This window comes from Salvelinus sp. IW2-2015, linkage group LG4q.1:29 (assembly GCF_002910315.2).
Source record: "Salvelinus sp. IW2-2015 linkage group LG4q.1:29, ASM291031v2, whole genome shotgun sequence".
Classification (NCBI taxonomy): Eukaryota; Metazoa; Chordata; class Actinopteri; order Salmoniformes; family Salmonidae; genus Salvelinus; species Salvelinus sp. IW2-2015.
This window is the reverse complement of record NC_036842.1, coordinates 9,631,219-9,655,897: the sequence shown is the minus strand read 5'-3', so window position 1 is coordinate 9,655,897 and position 24,679 is coordinate 9,631,219. Positions and strand designations below refer to the sequence as shown.

Here is a 24,679-nt window from a genome sequence, read left to right as displayed (position 1 = left end):
GGTCTACTGTACTTGTATTCATTAGCCCCCCCCCCCCAGGTCCTAGTGCCTAGACGTTTAAGATGCGATGGAATGATTTTGACGGGAAAAAAAAGAAATCGCAGAGAAAATATATTGATAGATTTATTCAGAGGGGGGCTAATGAATATTTTAGGGGGCCTAAAATAGGCCTAGCGAAGTCCCTGGCTTCTACATAGCAGGGACTTCCCCACGAGGGTGAACATGCGCAGTTGTTACCCATCTCCGCATCTGTGGCAGTCGGCTACATAAAATAATGATATATAAAATAAACACAGATGTTTTCGGTGGGAAAGTACACTTTTCCTGTCTCAAAACTGGTAGTACTTTTGAGTTTGACAATGAATTTGTCCACACTTTTCAAATAATGAATTCACAGGCAACAGAGCAGAGTGAGGCCTGCATCCATTTTTGCTGCTGTTTCAGTACAGCCCTACAGGGAGGGAGAGGTCAAACTCCACTGAACAAAATATAAATGCAACATGCAACAAACAAAAGATTTTACTGAGGTACAGTTAATGTACGGAAATCAGTCAATTGAAATTAATGGCAATGCAGATATGTATCTGTTGGTAAAAAAGGTAGGGGCATGGATCAGAAAACCAGTCAGTATCTGGTGTGATCACCATTTGCCTCATGCAGCGCAACACATCTCCTTCGCATAGAGTTGATCAGGCTGTTGATTGTGGCCTGTGGAATGTTGTCCCACTCCGCTTCAATGGCTGTGCGAAGTTTCTGGATATTGGCGGATACTGGAAAACGCTGTTGTATACGTCAATCCAGAGCACCCAAACATGCTCAATGGGTGACACGTCTGGTAAGTATGCAGTCCATGGAAGAACTGGGACATTTTCAGCTTCCAGGAATTGTGTACAAACATGAGGTGATGGCGGTGGATGAATGTCATGACAATGGGCCTCAGGATCTCGTCACGGTATCTCTGTGCATTCAAATTGCCTTCGTTAAAGTGCAATTGTGTGCATTGTCCGTAGCTTATGCCTGCCCATACCATAACCCCACCACCATGGAACACTCTGTTCACAACGTTGACATCAGCAAACCGCTCACCCACACAACACTAGACACGCTGTCTGCCATCTCCCCGGTACATTGGGTGAAAAAGCAGGATTTGTAAGTGCTTGGTTACACGTGGTTTGCGGTTGTGAGGCCGGTTGGACATACTGCCAAATTCTCTAAAACGACGTAGGAGGTGACTAATGGTATAGCAATTAACATGACATTTTCTGTCAACGGTTCTGCAGTCAGCACGCCATTTGCACACTCCCTCAAATCTAGAGACGTCTTTGGCATTGTGTTGTGTGGCAGAACTGCACATTTTAGAGTGGCCTTTTATTGTCCCCAGCACAAGGTGCACCTGTGTAATGAGCATGCTGTTTAAACAGCTTCTTGATATGCTACACCTGTCAGGTGGATGGATTATCTTGGCAAAGAAGAAATGGTCACTAACAGATGTTAACACATTTGTGCTAAGAATTTGAGAGAAATAGATTTTTGTGCGTATGGAAAATGTCTGGGATCTTTTATTTCAGCTCATGAAACATGGGGCCAACACTTTACATGTTGCGTTTTTATATTTTTGTACAGTGTCGAAAAAATGTGTGGAATCACTTGAGCGTTTTTAGGTTTTGGGTAAATGTCTCCTTTAATCCATTGATTGGCAGGTCTAAAGATTTTCCCTGAAGCTTTGATTTACATTTTTTGGGGGAAATGTAGGCCATGGATGATGTTGGAATCAGTGCAACTTTGTTTGCAGTTTGTATGCCAATCGTCAAACAGTATATTCACCCTACACTTCCCTCTTATTTCCAGGTAGAAGGAGCTGCCTATGTTGGCTCGTTTGTGTGGAAATCTCGTAGTATTGGCATGTGGAACAACTCGCGTGGGGAGAACATGCTGGACAGTGGAGCTCCATTCTATGACACATACCAGACCTCTGATGGGAGATACATGGCTGTCGGGGCTATTGAGACACAGTTCTATAACCAACTCATCCATGGTCCGTTTTGCTCAACTTTACTTTCACTGATTGTCTCATTTTCTTTCTCTCCTGCTTCTCTCTCTTGCTTGTCTTTCTCCTGCTCCTCCACCGCTTCTCCCAACTGTGTCCAGGCAGGCTGATCCGCTTCTCTCTGCAGATTATCCCTCCTTCCCTCCCCTGGCATACTGAGCACATCTAACAGTCTGTCATGTATAATGTATAATGCATATTACACACACACACACACACACACACACACACACACACACACACATGAACACATCATGCACAGCAAGATAGTGCAAACAACACTCACACCATTCTTTTTTTATGTAACCGTCTTGCAGCTGTGAGAATCCATTTAAAAAACTGGACAGATACAGTGCCTTCAGAAAGTATTCACACCCTTTACTTGTTGTGTGTTGTTGTTACAGCCTTCATTTAAAATCAATTAAATAGAGATAAAAAAATTTTTAACAAGGCCTAATCTACACTGGAGTTGCTTACCAAGAAGATGGTGAATGTTCCTGAGTGGCCAAGTTACAGTTTTGACTTAAATCTGCTTGAAAATCTATAGCAAGAACTGAAAATGGTTGTGTAGCAAGGATCACAACCAGTTTGACAGAGCTTGAAGAATTTTCTTAAAGAATAATGGGCAAATGTTTCACAATCCAGGTGTGGAAAGCTCTTAGAGTAATCACTGTCAAAGGTGCTTCTACAAAGTATTGAATCGGGTGTGATGAGATTTCTGTATTTCATTTTCAATAGATTTGCTAAGATGTTGAGAATCATGTTGTCATTATGGGGTATTGTGTGTAGATAGGTGAGGGAAAAAAACATATTTAAATTCAGGCTGTAACACAAGAAAATGTGGAGTAAGTCAACGGGTATGAATACTTTCTGAAGACACTGTAAATACYCACAGGACACCTCTTGATTAACTCATTTGTGTTTGTTTAAAGATTTCTCTAAAATAATGAAGTGCGTCATTCTCACACAGCTTGAATTGACACTCCATTCTTTTTGAGCCAGATAAAAGGAATATCAATGATTTAATCTTTCTGTAATGTTAAACATTGATGGGTGCTTGTTCATTACATATGGAATTAGTTTGAATAGAGATTACTTCTCTTTCCTGTCGTCACTATCTGGGCAAGTGGCAAAGTCATAAACCTAACCTTAACCACACTGCTAAACTGTCTAACCCTAACCTTTAAATAAATAAATAATGTTTTACGATGTAGCTAACTTTTTGACTTTGCCACATCTAGTGGGAACCTATTTCCTCTACTGCATCCATATCTATGTGTTACTCATATCTCATAATTTGCATATCACCTTTTCTAGGCCTGGGATTAGATGCTGCCAACCTTCCTCCCCAGATGAGCTTCTCTGATTGGCCAGTGGTGAGGCAGATCTTCACTAAGCAGTTTGCGACTAAGACACAGGAGGAGTGGGGTCGCGTGTTCGACGGAAAGGACGCCTGTGTGACTCCCGTTCTCTCTCTGGACGAAGTGATCTCCCACCCCCATAACCAGGAGAGGGCCTCCTTCCACAGGGACGCCCATGGGGAGGTGACTCCGAGCCCCGCACCTGTCCTGTCCCGTACCCCTGCTGACCCCTGCCTGGCCCAGGACCCCCTTATAGGGGAACACACACGCCTCGTTCTAGAGGAGTTTGGCTTCAAACTAGCAGAGGTAGACCAGTTGCTCTCAGCTGGTATTATTGAGTGTAACGTAGCCAAAGCACGGTTGTAGCCAGGCCTTTCTTCTTCTCCTGCCTCTCTCCTCTTCCCTCCATCCCTTTGTCCTTCTTTAAGAAAAACACCCCGGCTCTCCAATGTACACTTTAGTGTTTAAAAATTGGACAACCGTCTTTGATACATGGTGTGCCATGCATTGCTGGTGGATGAGCTATTCAAGTACTTGGAGCCCTTGGATAAATCACACTGCAAATGCAATTAATTCATATAATTGTTATTATTATATGTAACTTACAGGTGTTTGTAGTAATGTCTTCCCTCTAATATGCAATAATTGCTTCAATAGAACATCTTCCACCTACTGCAAGCCCTGTTGCCTTTGTAAGTGTTTGGACTGTAAGCACTTAATTGTAATTGATGTAATTATGTTAATAGCTAGGTAGCAATGACAATGTGTCAGTCATTTATAGAGTAAGGTAGAGCAGGAGGAGGCGGAGAGAATGATGACCCTTGACTGTAAGTACTCTTTCATATCAGTTACCTGTATCCAAGGTTCGTGATGATTTTACATGATCAAATAAAATGTTGGTGGTCACAGCAGGTGTAGACTTTACAATGAAATGCTTACTTACGATCCCATTCCCAACAATGCAAAGTTAAAAAGTAAGAAAAATATTTTCTAACTAAAGAAATAGTAACACAATAAAAACAACGAGGMTATATTCAAGGAGTACCAGTACCGAATACATTAACGTGTCATAATGTGCCTCTCTGAATAGTCTTTGTAATTCTATAAATATGGTGAGAAATTATTCTCAGCTATTGACGGAAGTGCCTGTATTTTATCTTGAATGTTTTCAAAGCTGAATGGGCACCCCATTAATAATATTTCTTGACAATTTGAATTAAAATGCTTCAATTAAAGTCATGTTTCTTTTTTATTTTATGTTGTAGTACAGCTTTTAGATCAATTTAATGCATGATGTTCAGAAACCTAGGATTATATTTGATAATTTAAGTATCACCCAAAGCTATAGATACAGCGCGTTAAATCAGGAATGTCATTTACTACAGGCATATAGACACACACAGTACATTCAGAAAGTATTCAGACCCCTTCACTTTTCTAGCATAATTCATCTAATCGTGATGGACCACATTGATAAGAATGTTCATTTCCTCCACTCAAAGTAGTCTAGCTATTGTCCCCTCAAACACGTGATCGTGATCGGGGTCTGGTGAGAATGTGGCCTTTAAATCTGTCTGACGCCTCCCTAGGTTCCTCTGACGTGGGCAGCGGGCATGGTTCCCATGAGAACCCCTGGGAATTGCCTGAATGTCTCACATGACTGAGGCAGGGCAACTAGCTAGTGTCTCATGACAAATACTAACAACGTTTTAGAATTGTAATACATAGAGGAAATAACTTAACTGCCGAGGGTACATCCTTGTGTTTGGGCATCCAGTGTAATGCATCCAGGCTTCTCTTCCAGGAATTGTTTACTGTAAATACATTGGCTGGCCATCCTCCTCCATCCCCTCTTCACTCTTCCATCAAAGGGTTACAACTCCTTTTCTCCTCGGGGATCACATGCTACATCACTTGATCAACCTGATGTGCACACGAGCAGACTACAAAAGAGCCCTTGTGAGAAAACTGCATAAAAACAGGAAAGCAAGGATTCAGATACGCATGCAATGTAACATGCTTTAGCAGAGTTGTAAATTAATCTCTTGTCATGCTCCTGTCATCCAATTCTCTCTGTTAATACTACTGAATTTCTGGTAATCTATCATTAAGTGATAATTTCATGGAACACCAAATTATTCCAGGAATAATTTTGATGTAAAGGAATATAGTGTTGTGAGATTGGGTTAAAAAGCCATAATCTTAGTCACGTGCTTTAAAAAAAAAMAACTGAAAGTTGAAACTTCATTCATCTAAATCAAACCAACAGCCACACCCCATCTCTCCTCCAATCTCCTCAGCCTCCTCTCCTTGCCTCAGATCAGGACTTGAGGCTACTTGAACTCATTGCTCAACTATGCAGTAGAGAATTAGCTTGAGCCAAGAAGCAGAGATTGGGCTGTTTGACATTGACAAGCGGGCTGAGAGCTACACCCATACACCCTTCATCTCACCCAGTAGCTATGTCCCTCCTCACAGGGGACCAACCCCAGCCTTGCAGGCTTCCGGAGCCCGGAACACACATCACAGGTCTGGGCTGTTACTCAGTGGGGAGTGTGGACTGTAGGGAGTCTATGAAGGAGGACTACTTGGACAGTATGGAGCCCGTTGTGTTTGGGGTGGTGGAGCTTCCGATGCGGTCTCGGGGGAGGTTGCTGCTGCATGGCATGGTGATGTTTGGAAGGGAATTTTGCTATGCGGTGGAGGCAGCCTTTGTCACGCCGGTGCTGCTTAGTGTCGGACTTCCTCAGAGCTTGTACAGCCTTGTGTGGCTGATCAGCCCCATCCTGGGCTTTCTGCTGCAACCCATCATCGGCTCGGCCAGCGACTACTGCAGGTCCCCGTGGGGCCGACGGAGGCCCTACATCCTCGCACTGGGGATTATGATGCTGATGGGCCTTACCTTGTTTCTAAATGGAGATGCAGTCATATCAGGTAAGAGCCCATGGCTATCAGGCATAGTGTTCTACAATGTATGTGAGAACTAGTCTATGTTTTTTCAATAGTTGTCACGGAGTTGGGCAGCTTGGATATGAGAAACCAAAATACTTCCACTGTAACATACGTAGTATATTTAATTTAAACTTGTGCTTAATTAATGGGCTGTTTCAATGTTGATAGAAAATGTAAATATTTGTTTTAACGCCCTGCCCGAGCCACCCCTACCCGAGGAGAAACATGAGGGTATCACGCTCTGAACTCAAACTGCTAATTAAATGATCTGAACACCAGATTATTTTGCTCAGACACGGTCTGAGATAGTCAAACTAATTAACAGCTGCCAGAAGAGGGCAGAAAACGAAGAATGATAATATTACATATTTACAGACACGTTACTGCATAATTTAGATGTGTGTGTGTTTGTCTGGCTGTTGAATGTGTTTCATAACCATTAATGAGATGGTGTCTTAGTGTGTCTAGACAGAAGGGTCAAATGTTCCTATTATTTTGACTGGACTGTTTCCCTTCACCAAGTTGATAGCACAAGATGTTCAGCAATTATTTCAGAAAAAAACATGCTCAACCGCAGGCCTTGAACAACAGTAATTATTGAAACCTTACTCTGAGTGCTGGAGACAATCCTGAGTATCAAGGTAAAAACGAACTATCATCATCTGCAAAGAACAGAAATGAAAGAGATATGGCATATCTTTACACCTCTGCAAATACTGAGACGTACACTGAACAAAAATGTAAAGGCAACATGTGAAGTGTTGGTCCCATGTTTCATGAGCTGAAATAAAAGATCCCAGAAATGTTCCATACGCACTAAAAGCTTATTTCTCTCAAATTTTGTGCACAGATTTGTTTACATCCCTGTTAGTGAACATTTCTCCTTTGCCAAGGTACTCCATCCCCCGGACAGGTGTGGCATATCAAGAAGCTGATTAAACAGCATGATCATTACACAGGTGCACCTTGTGCTGGGGGCAATAAAAGGCCACTAAAATGTACAGTTTTGTGACACAACACAATACCACCGATGTCTCAAGTTTTGAACTGTGAACTGTAACTCAGTAAAATCTTTTAAATTGTTGCATGTTGCATTTATATTTTTGTTCAGTGTACATGTTCGGCCCATACCTCTTTTCACAAACTGTTATATCCACTGTTGTTTATGTTGTTCATTTTCATGTCCGTCCATGAATTTGAGCTTACTGAAAAGGGATTGTTTAATTTATTGGGTCAGGTCTATGGTTAGCTCGTAAGACCTGGCTCAAAATACATATTTCAAATACTTTTAAATAGTTGAGCTGTGCTTGTGTATTGAAAAGTATAAATGTAAGTAGAATAATACTAAAATATGGAAATGCATTCTCTCCGTAAGGGATTGGATTTCTTTTTGCAGCACTATCGTACATTGATCTGACTGATTTGTTTTCAGTGAATGCCTTCATTGTTGGTTTCAGTTATGCCGGATTTCACCTTCTCTGTAATAATACTGTACAATACAAAGTGTGACCACTTACAGTACTTTTGTTAAGTTGATTATTTCCATTCTTCAACACTGTAGTAAATAGCAAAACGGGATCTGTGACAATGCACACCCAGTGTGTTAGCTACTGTAGTGTACAGTACAGTATATGTGGATACAACGGATAAAACTAAGCTTTGAGGAAAGTTCTTGAATTTCTCCAAGATCAAAACGTAGGCCTCAATACATCCGGCATGCCTAATACGACTGCAACACAACACCCAACTGGGATTAGTAATCACCGAAAATTAAATACGTCTGTGCAGGTTTTAATTCTGCTGCAATCTGTCAGCCAATTGTTTCTCACTCAAGATTAAGGACATAATTCTGTTTGTTTGTGCTCCGCCGTGTGCACAACATAATTATGACAATTATTCTGATTGATTTGCAACAGTATCTCTTTTTGATGAGCATCAACACTAGATACTGTGATTACTCATACAAATGTTGTACACAGTGTCAGATTGAGGATATTAACGTACAATTAAGTAGGAGTTGTTTTTCTAGCCAGACAGAGCCACGCTGGCAATGGGTTTCAATTTGAGTTTATTTTCTTTTTAAAGGCCAAAAAGAAATTGCCTTTTGAACTGCCCTTGCATTGTGTTGAACAAAAGGAATGTGGTTTCAAACATGCTGTTCCTTGCTATGTGGTGAATGCACGATTGTATTAGCCCCCATCGATCTTGATGAAACCGTAAGTATCAACGTACTGAAACTACATGGTCAAATGTGTTTGATCAAGCTGCTAACAAGTCCACTGTTTACCTCAGAAGCCCTGGAAAATATGTCTCATCACGTCTGTAAATGTCAGCTGGGCCAGTGTCTGTCTTGAAGTTAATGGCTGAGCGAAAGATGCACTTCTTAAGGCAAACTGACATGATTCAGCTGCTACGCCTCATCCTAAACAAACACAAAAAAGCATTCAGAACTATCTGTTATTGAAAATGGATCTAGTTGTTGTAATGAGTGAAAGATCGGACAGACTGAAGCCGTAACTTGAAGTAAACTCCTGTCTTTCTCCTCTTTTGCAGCGTTAGTACAGGATAGGTCATTGAAGAGGATATGGGCCATCGTCATAGTCATGTTTGGAGTGGTGCTATTTGACTTCGCAGCAGACTTCATCGATGGGCCAGTCAAGGCCTACCTCTTTGACGTCTGCTCGTACACAGACAAGGAAAGAGGACTGCACTACCATGCCCTTCTCACAGGTAAGAAAAATATTATATAACCTCCCTCCCACTAGTCAGATTCAATATTGTTTGAGTGATAGGCTCTTACTGTTATGCTTGTGGGAATATAGAACTTCTAATTGGTAGGCAAATGTGGAGATTCATTGCTTTATTTGCTGTCTTTATTGATATAGGTTTACTTTTATATTGATATTATATGTATATTTTCAGAGTTTTGTTGTCATGTAGTTAATGTGATTGTTATGGAAAAAGAAAACTGCCGTCCCAATCTACACTCCTTTATATGAAGTTATTTTAGACAGTGCATGTGAGGCAGCCAGACTGGGATCACTGGCTCAGTGCAGAGTGCATGTCTGGGTGTGGGGAGGAGAGGGTCCCTGCAGCACAGAGTGCATATTCACATGTGATGTAAATACCTCTCAGTACGCTCTGTGCTTTTAAGTGGCTGTTTAGTAACCTGGAGCCCGGCCCTCAGAGCTCGCACAGTGAGTGAGTCAGTCAACAAGCGCGTGAGTAAGTATTGGAGTGTACTAGCGAGCGAGTGCGTGGACTCGGGGTGGCACGGGGTGGTGTGAGCTTGTTCAGTAGGTTCTAATCCAGCAGATACTCAGTCATGTGTTGGAGTCATGAGTTGGAGCTGAGAGAGAGAGGGGAGGCACATGACCTGCTTTTCACCGTAGCCCTGGTATGTGGAGGAATGTGTGTGTGTTTTCTTGATACACAAGAATTGGCTGTTATGATATTTCTCTTTTGTACTGTTTTATCATTGCAGTCACACAACTTAAACATAAAAAAACGCCCCAAATTTAATTTTGACTACCCTCACAACTCAAAAACTTTACTAGCCTGTGAATTTAGAGGTGATGAAATTGAGAGTCCATTAGTGGAAATACACAAATACATACACTACAGTTCAAAAGTTTGGGGTCGCTTAGAAATGTCCTTGTCTTTGAAAGAAAAGCACATGTTTTGTCCATTAAAATAACATCAAATTGATCAGAAATACAGTGTAGACATTGTTAATGTTGTAAATTACTATTGTAGCTGGAAACAGCAGATTTTTTATGGAATATCTACATAGGGGTACAGAGTACAGGTCGACCAAATATGATTTTCAACGCCGATACCGATTATTGGAGGACCAAAAAAGCCGATACCGATTAATCGGCCGATTTAAAAAATAAAAAATATAAAATTATATTTATTTGTAATAATGACAATTACAACAATACTGAATGAACACTTATTTTAACTTAATATAATACATCAAGAAAATCAATTTAGCCTCAAATAAATAATGAAACATGTTCAATTTGGTTTAAATAATGCAAAAACAAAGTGTTGGAGAAGAAAGTAAAAGTGCAATATGTGCCATGTAAGAAAGCTCATGTTTAAGTTCCTTGCTCAGAACATGAGAACATATGAAAGCTGGTGGTTCCTTTTAACATGAGTCTTCAATATTCCCCAGGTAAGAAGTTTTAGGTTGTAGTTATTATAGGAATTATAGGACTATTTCTCTCTATACCATTTATATTTCATATACCTTTGACTATTGGATGTTCTTATAGGCACTTTAGTATTGCCAGTGTAACAGTACAGCTTCCGTCCCCCTCCTCGCTCCTACCTGGCTCGAACCAGGAACACATCGACAACAGCCACCCTCGAAGCAGCGTTACCCATGCAGAGAAGGGGGAACAACTACTCCAAGTCTCAGAGCGAGTGATGTTTGAAACGCTATTAGCGCGCACCCCGCTAACTAGCTAGCCATTTCACATCGGTTACACCAGCCTAATCTCGGGAGTTGATAGGCTTGAAGTCATATACAGCTCAATGCTTGGATCATTGCAAAGAGCTGCTGGCAAAACGCACGAAATTGCTGTTTGAATGAATGCTTACGAGCCTGCTGGTGCCTACCATCGCTCAGTCAGACTGCTCTATCAAATCATAGACTTAATTATAACATAATAACACACAGAAATACGAACATTAGGTCATTAATATGGTCGAATCCGGAAACTATCATCTCGAAAACAAAACATTTATTCTTTAGCAGAACTGCAGAACTGAAAAAGCGTGTGCGAGCAAGGAGAGTTACAAACCTGACTCAGTTACACCAGCTCTGTCAGGAGGAATGGGCCAAAATTCACCCAACTTATTGTGGGAAGCTTGTGGAAGGCTACCCAAAAGGTTTGACCCAAGTTAAACAATTTAAAGGCAATGCTACCAAATACTAATTGAGTGTATGTGAACTTCTGACCCACTGGGAATGTGATGAAAGAAATAAAAGCTGATATAAATCATTCTCTATACTATTATTCTGACATTTCACATTCTTAAAATAAAGTGGTGATCCTAACTGACCAAAGACAGGGAATTTTTACTWGGATTAAATGTCAGGAATTGTGAAATACTGAGTTTAAATGTATTTGGTTAAGGTGTATGTAAACTTCCAACTTCAACTGTATTTAGAATTCAAGGCACACTTAACCAGCATGGCTACCACAGCATTCTGCAGTGATATGCCATCCCATCTGGTTTGCGCTTAGTGGGACTATCATTGGTTTTTCAACAGGACAATGACCCAAAACACACCTCCAGGCTGTGTAAGGGCTATTTGACCAAGGAGAGTGATGCATCATATGACCTGGCCACAATCGCCCGACCTCAACCCAATTGAGATGGTTTGGGATAAGTTGGACCACAGAGTGAAGGAAAAGCAGTCAACAAAGGCTCAGCATATATGGGAACCCTTTCAAGACTGTTGGAAAAGCATTCCTCATGAAGCTGGTTGAGAGAATGCCAAGAGTGTACCGAGCTGTCAAGGCAAAGGGTGGCTACTTTGAAGAATCTAAAATMTAAAATATATTTTGATTTGTTTAACACTTTGCCTTGACAGCTTAACACATGATTCCATATGTGTTATTTCATAGTTTTGATGTCTTCACTATTATTCTACAATGCAGGAAATTGTCAAAATAAAGAAAAACCCTTGCATGAGTAAGTGTGTCCAAACCCTTGCTTGCATGAGTAAGTGTTTCCAAACGTTTGACTGGTACTGTATGTCCAGACAATGCAGACACAGTTGATGTAAAATCCTAGTTAGACGTTCTCAAAATTGCTGCATAATTTATGAGAAGGTTTGTGTTACAGGTTTCTCAATGTAGGATGCTGGTGTAAGAATTTAGSGAACAGACAGTAGTATGTCCAGATTATAGGGATATGTCTGACAGAACAAGCCACTTATCTGTGTGCAGGATCGTACTACGTGACAACTCATTTATCACAACATTACTCCCAGCTTCTCTGATTTCACCCAGCCTAAATGTTACATTGTGACATGAGCTTTAAATTCAGATGCAAGAAGCATTATATTATAAATCGGACACTGTATTTATTAAATACAGCCCACGTTATCTTCCTTGGTAAATTCAAAACCCCCACAGGCAAAATGGCATCAGGTAGCCTAGCGGTTAAAGCGTTGGACCAGTAACCGAAAGGTTAATAGTTCAAATTCAGATCAGACAAAGGTGAACAATCTGCTGATGTGCCCTTGAGCAAGACACTTAATCCTAATGTTAAGACCTTAGCCGTGACCCCACTCCCAGAGGATGTCTCGGGGAGTTTGCATATGCAAAGAACACATTACCAATTCACACGTGTATGATACATACTTGTACATGTCTGAAATAGGACAAATATAACCACCCTCCAAATTATTATTATTAATGATGAAATGTTTTTGAAAATGTTCAGTACAATTCCTGGATTGCAGATGCCGTCTGATGACTGTGCTATGACCAATAGCCTAGGACCCCCACCAACTGACCTGATAACCAATCTCTATTGTGCCTGTTGTCTGTTGTAGGGCTTGGGGGTGCCTTTGGGTACCTCGTGGGAGCCATGGACTGGGGTCACTCGTCCCTGGGCCGACTGCTGGGGTCAGAGTACCAGGTCATCTACTTCTTCTCTGCTCTGACCTGGATGGTATTCCTCATCGTGCATCTCTTCAGCATCCCAGAGACACCCCTGGCCAAGGACATTAGCTTGGACGTGTTGACCCCCAATGCCCTCCTCCTCCTCAGCACACACAGCAGCAGTGGTGGCTACGGATCCTTGCATGGATCGATGTCCCAAGAGTCGGAGGCAGACCTCCGGCCTCGTTCATTCTCTGCCCTGGGGGAAGCCAATTCCGTCACATCCAGTGCCAAGCAACCCAACAAAGAGGTATGACAAAGACACACCATGAAGTCTAGTCTGGCTGACCTTCTCTATGAGATCCTGACTTTGACACCAATACTGTGTTTTACAGGTAACAAAACAAAGAGATCAGTCTATGAAACTACACACACWAATGGAATGTCAAATCCTTTGAAACACATCAGTGTTTAATGGCATCAGTGTTTATTAAGAAGAATGTGATCACACTGTAGAGTAATCTTAATGTACAGTGCAGTATACATGCTTTGATTTAGGGTTTTATGTTCATATCTCATGGCACTTCTATGGAACTTAAAAGGAGGTGACTACCTCTCGAGCATCTCCTTGGGTAAAAGCTCTTGATTTCCTCATGAGGAGATATGTATTATATACTATTTACACAGTATAGTGTGACCTTTGTGTTTTCTGACACGTGTCTCACTAAACGCTGCTCGCACGCAGGCCCTGACCCCTAGGCTCCAGGCTCTGACTTTAGGTTTGTTTTTGATAGGTTAAAGCCTGGGAATTATGTAAAGTACTTATGTATTAGTAACAATGACCCTGTTGTATACTGATAACGCAAAATTAATGCTTGAGCTTTAAGTATGAGAACAAGTCATTTATAAAGCCATGAGTGTCAATACTCTCAATATTAGACTACGCAAACAGTCTGGGTGTGCATATCTCTCTTTGGAGCATTGTGAGTGGTCTGTGTCCTTAGTCAAATGTGGAATCGCTGTGTGAGATATGTGCTTTCACGTCTCTATGGTGTAACATTGCTCTGGTGTGTGGCAGTGGTGACCACTCCACAGGCATTGCCATAGTAACCACATAATTTGAATTTTCCAGTATTTCAATGTGTATAATTTCCATATATGGTTTGGATAGAGGAGAGTGGATAGAGAAGGTGGGAGGTGGGGATTGGAGACAGCAGGATTGTTAGAGGACAAGGGTCATGCAGTTATTTAAAGAAGCAGGAAACAGTAACTAGTGTCTGTCTGTTCCCAAACCCAGTGGTAATGGAGGAAACAGGTTTTCTTAGTTACCAGCGTCAGCTGGATTACATGCATGGTTACCTTGACACTGATTAGACCAGGCAGTCATCAGGTCTGGCTAGAGTGTAAAACAACCACTAAAAGGTTGCAATGTCACCTCACACGAGAAAGCCATTTAAACCATCATTATACTGTACTGTGGCAGTGGCGGTTCTAGCTTGTAATCATAACATTTCAAACTATATAAATATAAAAATATATACAAAAATAAGAAGTAACAAAGACAAATGTTGATTTGGCACTTGAGCATCAATACATTACCCATCCCCCAACACTGTCAACCAAGAGTCAAGACTAAACCAATTCACCTTGGTGGTGTGCAGACTGGTTTTATATTATTCTTAACGATTTTGCACAAACCAGAAAAAAATGCAACCATATGTCTGTGAAACTACATATTATCAGTATTATGAATGAATTATAGTTTATCTGGTAGCATTTCGTAGTGTGAATGATTTGACTAATTGCATTAGTACTGTACAAATTTAGAGGTGCACTTTTTGATAGATTTTCCTGCTCCCCCTACCTCGGGCTTCCAGTGGGGAGACCTGAGGTCAACCTACCCCAGCCTCCCTCCCCATCTCGTACTTCTGAGTGGGAGACCTTCCCAGGCAGTAGCCTCCCTAGCTCACAAACTAGAATCAGGGTGCCCACTCCGACAAGGTTAATTGACCCACAGTCCCACACGGTGACATCATATCATTGACATGACGTGCAAATGAGCGATAGAAAACCGATCACGCAAATGTCCCCATTCCTAATTTTTTTTGTGCGGGCGTCCTGTGCCGGCCCTGGMAAGATGGCGCCCTGGGCAGCTGCCCATGTCGCCTATACCTAAATCCGCCACTTGCTACAGGTATAGGTAGCTCAGCCCCTGGAATTAAATGAATTACATGACCTCTAAGGCTCAGACAGCCATTCAAACCAGTGCTCTGAATGAGACACATTGAAACCCAGACTAGTATTCAACAATCTAATTCAGCACCATAACAGTGGAAATGTAATGACTGTATTTATGCCCAGCGTGTAACTATAGCTGGAAATGAATTATGACTGACTTTTCAGTTATTCAACATTTTATGAAAAGAGACAGGAATGATTACTGTATGTTCTTAGATGATACTATTCCAGCAGGCAAGGGTCCTCTATTATCACAGTAGTCAGACAGGGTACTTTGGTGCAACCATAGATTTTCATATTCTATTTCGATGGGTACAGCCACTTCACAGAATTCCTAGAAAATGTTGATTGGGAATTTATTTGGGGATAATAACATGAGTTTATTGTATGCTGTCATGCCACACTGTGTACATTTACACAATATAAAAAAGCGTTCAATCAGAGAGAACATTAGTTACTATACTAAACCAGAACACGATTATAGAAATAGAACACACAGTACATTTTATTTCACCCTTTTCTTTAATCCCTTGTCCTTTGTTTTTCCCCACTCGGTTCCCGACTTGTTAAAACAGGATTTTTGCAGGATTAGGCTAGTATATCTATCATTAGCTAAAAGTCTTCATCTGACCTCTCTCTTTATTCTTATCTGACCCCCTACTGTTCCTTGTTCTTTTTTAATTCCCTCTGTTCTGACCCCCTGCTGTTCCTGTGTGGGTCCTTCTGAAGTCTCATGACCTGACCCTGTGTGTTTCTCTATACTGCAGCAGAAGAGGATGACTCTGAAGTCATGTCTCCTGGCCATGATTAACATGCCTAGTCATTACCGCTGTCTCTGTGTCAGTCACCTGCTGGGTTGGACTGCCTTCCTCTGCAACATGCTTTTCTTCACAGACTTCATGGGACAGGTGAGAAGAAAAAAAGAGAGAGAGAGAGAGAGGTGGAGTGAGAGATGGAGTGAGAGTGTGTGTACGCGTGTGTCTGTTTCTGTGTCTGTGCGGCGGGAAGAGTGGGTCGTTCGTTCAGTGTCGCTACCATTAAACATTAAACTAATGCTATCACTCATTCACTACTACTGATTACTCTTATTTGACAGTGGTCATTAAAGAAGTGAATCTTTTCACTCAATTTAAATTCTCATCTCGTCTTTAACTTTAGGCGATAGCAAAATGTTTGCCATCGTGTTCATTAATATGCTTCCTCTGTTGGTTTAGCTCCATCACAACAAACCCTGATTGGTGAGCAGTCTCTTGTCACAGCATTAGCTGATTGGTTTTGTGTGCTCAGATGAATTGGTCTGTAATGACAGACAGGCGGTTATAGTGATCATGGCTGATCTGGATGCTACAAGCACTCACACAGGCCGCAGTTACACGGTGGTCATGGTGAATTAGTGGTTGCAGGCAGACTGAGGCAGATTGAGCAGCATGCCAGGCGTGAACAAACCCTGCTTTGGCTGTGTCAATAGAGAGCTGTGGCACAGAGATGGCTTATGATGTTGATACAGGCTTTGGCAGCTATATGATAACAAATGGGATGGAGCTTGTTAACTGTTATAAGCTACTGTACAGCACATGCACTATAAAGAAAATGCATCATAATCATCCTCATTATCCCTCACTTCATGCAGGCACTAGCTTTTATCTCAATCCTCAAAACCCATACCACCACTTGTATTGATTATGTGTGGGGGTGACTTTGCCTCCATTTTGTATGTGATTGTCATAATTATCATACTTAGGCATAACTTGTGTATAGTAATGGTTGAGTTGATTGTGTGTGTTGACAGATTGTGTATAAGGGCAACCCATATGTGGACCATAACTCCACAGCCTACGAGCGGTATGAGAGGGGGGTGGAGATTGGATGCTGGGGTCTCTGCATCAACGCCGTCTCCTCTGCTCTTTACTCCTGTAAGTCATGTCGCAGCAAGCATAAGACATTATTGGAGTCAGCTAATGTCCACAACATGTGATTTAGCTCAAGGCCCCCTTTCTGATTTTCTGTACTTGCATATTTGTGATACTGAATGTTATCAGATCTTCAACCAAAACCCAGTATTAGATAAGGAACCTGAGTTAAAAAACAACACATAATGGGACCCATCTCATCCAAAAAGTTGACTCAAGTTTGCCAAAAAGCACCTGGAAGCACCTGGATGATCATCAAGACTCTTGGAAGAATGTTCTATGAACAGGTGAATCAAAATTATAACATTTTGGACGACATGGGTCCCATTATGCCTGGCGAAAACCAAACATTGTATTCCACAGTAAGAACCTTATACCAATGGTCAAGCATGGTGGTGATAGTGYGATGGTTTGGGGCTGTGTCCTTGCCTTAATAGAAGGAACCATAAATTCTGTGTTATGTCAGAGAATTCTACTGGAGAATGTCAGGCCATCCGTCTGTGAGCTGAAGGTGAACCGCAGCTGGGTTATGCAGCAAGACAATGATCCAAAACACACAAGTCTACATGAAAATGGCTAAAAAGCAACAAAATTGATGTTTTGGAATGGCCTAGTCGAAGTCCAGACCTAATCCCAATTGAGATGTTGTGGCAGGACTTGAAGCGAGCAGTTCATGCTTGAAAACCCACAAATGTTGCTGAGTTAGAGCAGTTCTGCATGGAAGATGGGCCAAACTTCCTCCACAGCGACATGAGCCTGATCAATAACTCCAGGAAGTGTTTGGTTGCACAACCAGTTTGTTGAAAAACCTTTGGCAGCGATTACAGGCTTGAGTCAAGCTTGGCACACCTGTATTTGGGGAGTTTCTCCCATTCTTCTCTGCAGATCCTCTCAAGCTCTGTCAGGTTGGATGGGGAGCATCGCTGCACAGCTACTTTGCACAGCAGAGATGGTTGTCCTTCTAGAAGGTTCTCCCATCTACATAGAGAAACTCTTGAGCTCTGTCAGAATGACCATAGAGTTCTTGGTCACCTCCCTGACCAAGGCCCTTCTCCCCCGATTGCTCAGTTTGGTCGGGCGGCCAGCTCTAGGAAGAGTCTTGGTGTTTCCAAGCGTCTTCCATTTAAGAATGATGGAGGCCACTGTGTACTGCACTCAATTTCAAGTCTCATAGCAAAGGGTCTGAATACTTATGTAAATAAGGCATTTCTGTTTTGAAATGTTAAAAAAATCTGTTTTCGCTTTTTYGTTTTGGGGTAATGTGTGAGGAAAATGGTCCTGAGGAAAATTTGGTGAGGAAAATTGATGAGGAAAAATTTATAATTTAATCAATTTTAGAATAAGGCTGTATTGTAACAAAATGTTGAAAAATTCAAGGTGTCATACTTAAAATGAACCTTTAACAAGGCACACATGTTAATTGAAATGCATTCCAGGTGACTACCTCATGAAGCTGATTGAGAGAATGCAGTCATCAAGGCAAAGGGTGGCTACTTTGAAGAATCTAAAATCTAAAATACATGTTGATTTGTTTAACACTTTTTTGGTTACTACATGATTCCATATGTGTTTTTCATAATGTTGATGTCTTCACTGTTATTCTGCAATGTAGAAAATAGTACAAATGCCTTGAATGAGTAGGTGTGTCCAAAGTTCTGACTGCTACTGTATATATACAAAGAAATGTCAATAGAAAAACAGGTAAAACTAAACGAAATACAGCTAGTTTGCTGTCTTTCCAGCTTAAGTCTGAAGTGATTGTGTCCTGTTGGAAGGTTAATCTTCACACCATTCTGAGGTCCTGAGCGCTCTGGAGCGCTAGCGTGTCATGGAACACACCTTCCACGTTATTCATTATTTTCCATAGAACGCATAGCCACTTGTTGATTATGCCTTACTTAATTATACATGTGGTCTTCTTGGACACGTTCTGTGTTCTTATACTTAACCAATAAGGCACGAGGGGGTGTGGTATATGGCCAATATACTATGGCTAAGGACTGTTCTTACGCACGACGCTTCATGGAGTGCCTGGATGCAGCCCTTAGCCGTCGTATATTGGCCATATACCACAAACCCCTGAGGTGCTTTATTGCTACTATAAACTGGTTACCAATGTAATTAGAGCAGTGAAAATACATTTTTTGTCAAACCCGTGGTAGATGGTCTGATATACCATGGCTGTCAGCCAATCAGCATTCAGGACTCGATTCACCCAGTTTATTAACAGTAGTATATAATGTAACAAAAAAGGCTTACTTGGCAGTACCAGTCCACATACTGTTCAACCCTTCTGTTGTGTTCGTTTCATGTTAATTCATTCTGTGTTCCCGGTCCAAAATAACCGCCCCCATTATAGCTGATTATAAATCCATAATAATGCATATATTATCACCTAATGTTGTGTTAGATCTTTTTATCAACTTAAGTTCTTGTGAACATCACAAGTTTTGAACTTCTATTTGCTATTTATGGCCTGTAGGCCTCAATGACCTGAGCTCATACAACTTGTTTTTGAGTTTAAAAAAAGCATAATGTGTGGATTATTTTGACTATAACAAATAATCAGATGTAACATATTGTGCTATTTATCACAGACTACTTTGTGTCAAAGTTTAACAAGGACTCTCTCCTCCTCACCAGTGTCATGATCAAAGATATGATCAAGAGCCTCACATACAGTATATCGTTTGGTCATTGTGCTGCTACAGAATGAATTGTGAGCAAGGCCTCAAAAAAGCTTTATATACCAGAGCTGCGAGAAAAGTTCTATATATTATTGAAACAATGTTGCGATTGTTTGTGAGAATGCCAACAGGTGTGGTTCCTGTGGGGGAAAGATTATATTGAGGAAAGGTTCCCGTGGGGGTTGCCATGGAAGCCAAGAAGGTGTGTGTGTGTGTGTGTGTGTGTGTGCTCAAACACACATGCATGTGGGGGTCTGGGAATGGAAGTGGGTCCATCTGATGACTGGGCACGTGCCTGAACTCAATTTTATACACTAATTGTAGTCTCACCCATTCATTTCTAATGACCGGGAATACCACAGGTGTACAAAAGTTAAATAAAACACCCACAATTTTATGAAAATCATCAAAATGTATTTAGTGTGTTCAGATGACCTTTGTGGACAAAGTCATGGAACCTTGTGACAATCAGATTAAATGAACTACATTTTTCAGAGAGAAAACATATAAATAGTTCCAATTTGACCGGAACACAGCAGGAGGGTTAAAGCTGAAATCTCTCTCACTCTCCCTCTCACCCTCTCTCCACCCTCCCCTCCTTCCTTCTCTCTCTGATGTGTCTGCAGATGTCCAGAGGCTGCTGCTGCCCTACATCGGTCTGAAGGGGCTCTATTTCGTAGGATACTTTGTGTTTGGTCTGGGCACCAGTCTTATCGGCCTGTTCCCCAACATTATCACCACCCTCATCCTGTGCAGTGTCTTCGGAGTCATGTCCAGCACCTTGTACACCATCCCCTTCAACCTCATCTCAGAGTACCACCGCGAGGAGGAGGTCAGTACCCTCTCTCTCATAGCCTGGTCCCAGATCTGGTTGTCCCACTACAAATGACCATAGGAGTTGGCAAGACCGCATTAACAGATCTGGGACCAGGCTACTCTCTCACACCTCAGATAGTTGGAACTGATAGTGGAATGTACATTCTGAGGCTGTAGCRGCTTACGTTAAAAGCTAATAATGTGTAGTAGTTGTGAACCTCGTCCACCACCTGTCTGTAGCTCATACACGGAGTGATGCACATCTGTAACTTGAATACTCACCATGTGTCATGTATCACCGCTCCCCTTTTCGCGTAGAGTTACTTTCTAATTCTATTGATTGATTTTGTCTTTATTCGGTTTTCTGTCCAGCGAGTGTCATAAATCACTTGTAATTCACAATGCAAATGTAATCCCACTAATAGGTTGCTTTCTCTGGAAGACTTGAATGTCATTCAGGGAAAATAACTTTGTACCCGCATTTCTTTTGAATTGATTCCCAAACTGTCTAAATCAATACCCATCACCCTTCCAAAGAAGAGTGTGTTATAAGACAAGGAGTGGTGAGGAATGGCATCCAAATGTGTCTTAATACAGTGAGATGATGACAGAGTGGACCCACGTGCATCACTAGACCTGCTTCTGATTACATTACCACTTCCCTTCACCATCAGATGGGTGACTTTCTGTCCTCCCAACCCCCGTCTCCCCACTCCCCGTGAGCATGACTCTTTGCCAGGCCATAGGTCCCAGCTATCTGTTGAGCCTTTCAATGTTGAGTGGTCAACGCTGTGTTGGTCAGCGTGGTCCCCGTGCTAAGAGCAGGTGTGCTCTTCACAACAGACAGGCCTCCCAAACACCCTCCCCTGTCTCTACAGACAGATTGGACAACCTGTTCCTTTCCTTAACGCTGATGCTCAACAGGCCTCGCTTAGACAAGCTGCTGTTAGTGCTTTGGCTAAGCAGTGAACACCCTTTCATTATGTAAATAGGGAAAGGCTTGGCTTTGGATGGAAAAAAGGGATTAATGAGATTCAGTTTAGCCAATCTGCACTTCACTTTGGATTCAACACTTTGTCACCTTCAGTAAGGGCATCTCTGGACAGCGCTCCATGTTTAATTGTGAAAATAGTAGACGTATATTCTATAATCTCAGGACGTGGGGAAATACATTTGATCCAAATAATTTAGATTGATGAAACGCACATTTTATCTCAATGAAAATGGGAAAGTTATATTGCTTTTTTATAGGCAAGTGGTATGTTATCCACATGAGAACATCAATTAAACAGCAATAAAGACCCCAAATTACTAACTGTAGTCCAGTCTGCCAATRCACGAGGCTGATTCATTTTGGAACATATAATCCCTAAATTGCTGGTTTCACCAAGAGTTAGGGAAAGACTAATACTGCATAATCAAACAGATGGAAGATTCCAACAATGTCTCCAACTGACAAAGCAAAAGTGTTTTCCACTATTGTACTTTTCCTTCAAATCACTATCATGTTCATGTCTGTTTTTCCACTATTTCCCTCTGATAGATTAGTCAATTACACAGATTTATATCAGACCAAACATATCTAGTTTCAGCTCCATTTCCTATCAATCTATTAACTCCCTTTAGAGCAGGACATGAAGGGGATTTGTGTTAACTAGTTTATTGATTTGGAGCTGAAGCATTGCTTGTAATTCTGCTTACTAGGCTATGTTCACAAAATACTTCCACAGCTGCTCTTGTTCTTGTAATGTGTCACAACAGGTTACATTTCCTTTAGTGTTACAACATGTTCTTTCACAGCATGTCATATACTGGGTGGACTGTGGACTGCGTGTGCGACTATGAGAGTGTGTTTGTTAAACAGTAAGTAGCATTTCTAAAATGGATTCTTCCTGTTGTGACACCAGTTGCAGAGGAAGATGGGGAAAGGGAATCCTGCAGGACAGGATCGAGGCACCGGCGTGGATTGTGCAGCGCTCACGTGTATGGTGCAGCTGGCTCAGATCATCGTGGGGGCGGGACTGGGGGCATTGGTTAACATGGCAGGAAGTGTGATTGTGGTGGTCCTGTCAGCGTCGACAATGTCTCTAATTGGCTGTCTGTTCATTGCCCTCTTCATCAAATACGTGGAATAACCTCTTAATAAAGATATTTACTTATACCCTTTAACCTCGTCTCCCTCTTCCTTACACCCCATTAAGGTTTTTGTACATGGATTAAAAGCTGCTTCATATGCTCTTGAGCAAGGCAAAACAAACTGTGCAGATCAATGTGTTCCACTCATCCTCCCTATGTTCCCCATTTGCTATACCAATAGATGWTCTAAAAAATATGTTGGTGAAGACAGATGGGGCATACTAATGGTGTGCCCTTAGGCGAGGCTTTTAACCAATATAAATCCATCTGTATCGAAGTCGAAACTGTGAGCCAACTTGCCCCAGATGAATTATGTCAAGCACATCACTCGAAATTGAATTCATTCAAATGAAAGAAGTTAGAAATCCTAGACGTTATTTTATGTGGGTTGAACTACTTTGAAACACATGTGCACAGAAGCATCCTACTGGGCAAATACTGGTTGAATCAACATGGTTTCCACATCATTTCAACCCAAAACTTTGATGTGATGATGTTGTCGCACTGTGTTGCTGTTTTTGTCGCACTGCTTTGCTTTATCTTGGCCAGGACGCAGTTGTAAATGAGAACTTGTTCTCAACTGGCCTACCTGGTTAAATAAAGGGGGAAAAAATAAAACATGTACGTGGGAAAAGTAATCAACGTAAGGGATTTTCATTTTATTTACCCAACTTTTTACCTAAACCCAATGACATGGTGATATGTTCTGATGATTTCATGTTGAATTCACATTCGTTGACAACTCAACCAAATGTTAATCAAAACTAGACATTGAACTGACATTTGCGCCCTGTAGGATGTATTGTGAAGTATATCATGTGGTATGTATGCACGGAGGTGCAGTATTCATCCCCCTTGGCGTTTTTCCTATTTTGTTGCATTACAACCTGTAATTTAAATGTATTTTTTATTTGGATTGCATGTAATGGACATACACGAAATAGTCCAAGTTGGTGAAGTGAAATTTAAAAAATTACTTGTTTCAAAAAATATTTWWAAAAATTAAAAACTGAAAAGTGGTGCTATGAAACCCCTAAATAATATCTGGTGCCACAAATTACCTTCAGAAGTCACACACTTAGTTAAATAAAGTCCACCTGTGTACAATCTAAGTGTCACATGATCTGTCACATGATCTCAGTACATACAGTTCAAGTCGGAAGTTTACATACACTTAGGATGGTGTCATTAAAACTAGTTTTTCTTGTTAACAAACTATAATTTTGGCAAGTTGGTTAGGACATCTATTTTGTGCATGACACAAGTAATTTTTCCAACAATTGTTTACAGACAGATTATTTCACTTATAATTCACTGTATCACAATTCCAGTGGGTCAGAAGTTTACATACACTAAGTTGACTGTGCCTTTAAACAGCTTGAAAAATTCCAGAAAATGGTGGCATGGCTTTAGAAGCTTCTGATAGGCTAATTGACATCACTTGACTCAATTGTAGGTGTATCTGTGGATGTATTTCAGGGCCTACCTTCAAACTCAGTGCCTCTTTGCTTGACATCATGGGAAAATCAAAAGTAATCAGCCAAGACCTCAGAAAGAAAATGTAGACCTCCACAAGTCTGGTTCATCCCTGGGAGCAATTTCCATACGCCTGAAGGTACCACGTTCATCTGTACAAACAATAGTACGCAAGTATAAACACCATGGGACCACGCAGCCATCCTACCGCTCAGGAAGGAGACTGTCTCCTAGAGATGAACGTACTTTGGTACAAAAGTGCAAATCAATCCCAGAACAACAGCAAAGGACCTTGTGAAGATGCTGGAGGAAACAGGTACAAAAGTATCAATATCCACAGTAAAACGAGTCCTATATCGACATAACCTGAAAGGCCGCTCAGCAAGGAAGAAGCCACTGCTCCAAAACTGCCATAAAAAAGCCGGACTAT

At 41.4% G+C, this 24,679-nt stretch overlaps 2 protein-coding genes across 5 annotated transcripts in view; both read left to right on the top strand.

The window, feature by feature from the left end:
• amacr (alpha-methylacyl-CoA racemase) overlaps positions 1 to 4,319 on the top strand; it is a 410,966-nt gene extending 406,647 nt beyond the window's left edge. For all 3 annotated transcript variants that reach the window (XM_023983636.2, XM_023983637.2, XM_023983635.2), the window contains exons 5-6: positions 1,849 to 2,035; positions 3,365 to 4,319. In XM_023983636.2, coding sequence (XP_023839404.1) covers positions 1,849 to 2,035; positions 3,365 to 3,774 — 597 coding nt within the window. In that variant the 3' untranslated portion in view covers positions 3,775 to 4,319. The remainder of the gene's footprint in view (positions 1 to 1,848; positions 2,036 to 3,364) is intronic.
• A 1,096-nt stretch (positions 4,320 to 5,415) lies between these two features.
• On the top strand, positions 5,416 to 22,806 carry slc45a2 (solute carrier family 45 member 2). Of its 2 annotated transcripts, XM_023983627.1 has the most exons (7): positions 5,417 to 6,342; positions 8,914 to 9,090; positions 12,938 to 13,296; positions 15,992 to 16,132; positions 17,014 to 17,137; positions 20,448 to 20,653; positions 22,545 to 22,806. In XM_023983627.1, the coding sequence occupies exons 1-7, from the start codon at positions 5,871 to 5,873 to the stop codon at positions 22,770 to 22,772; spliced, it is 1,707 nt and encodes a 568-aa protein (XP_023839395.1). In that variant the 5' UTR covers positions 5,417 to 5,870; the 3' UTR covers positions 22,773 to 22,806. The 2 variants fall into 2 exon arrangements, with proteins under 2 accessions (XP_023839396.1, XP_023839395.1); XM_023983628.1 differs by lacking the exon at positions 15,992 to 16,132 and having other exon boundaries at positions 5,416 to 6,342.
• Positions 22,807 to 24,679: the final 1,873 nt, after the last annotated feature.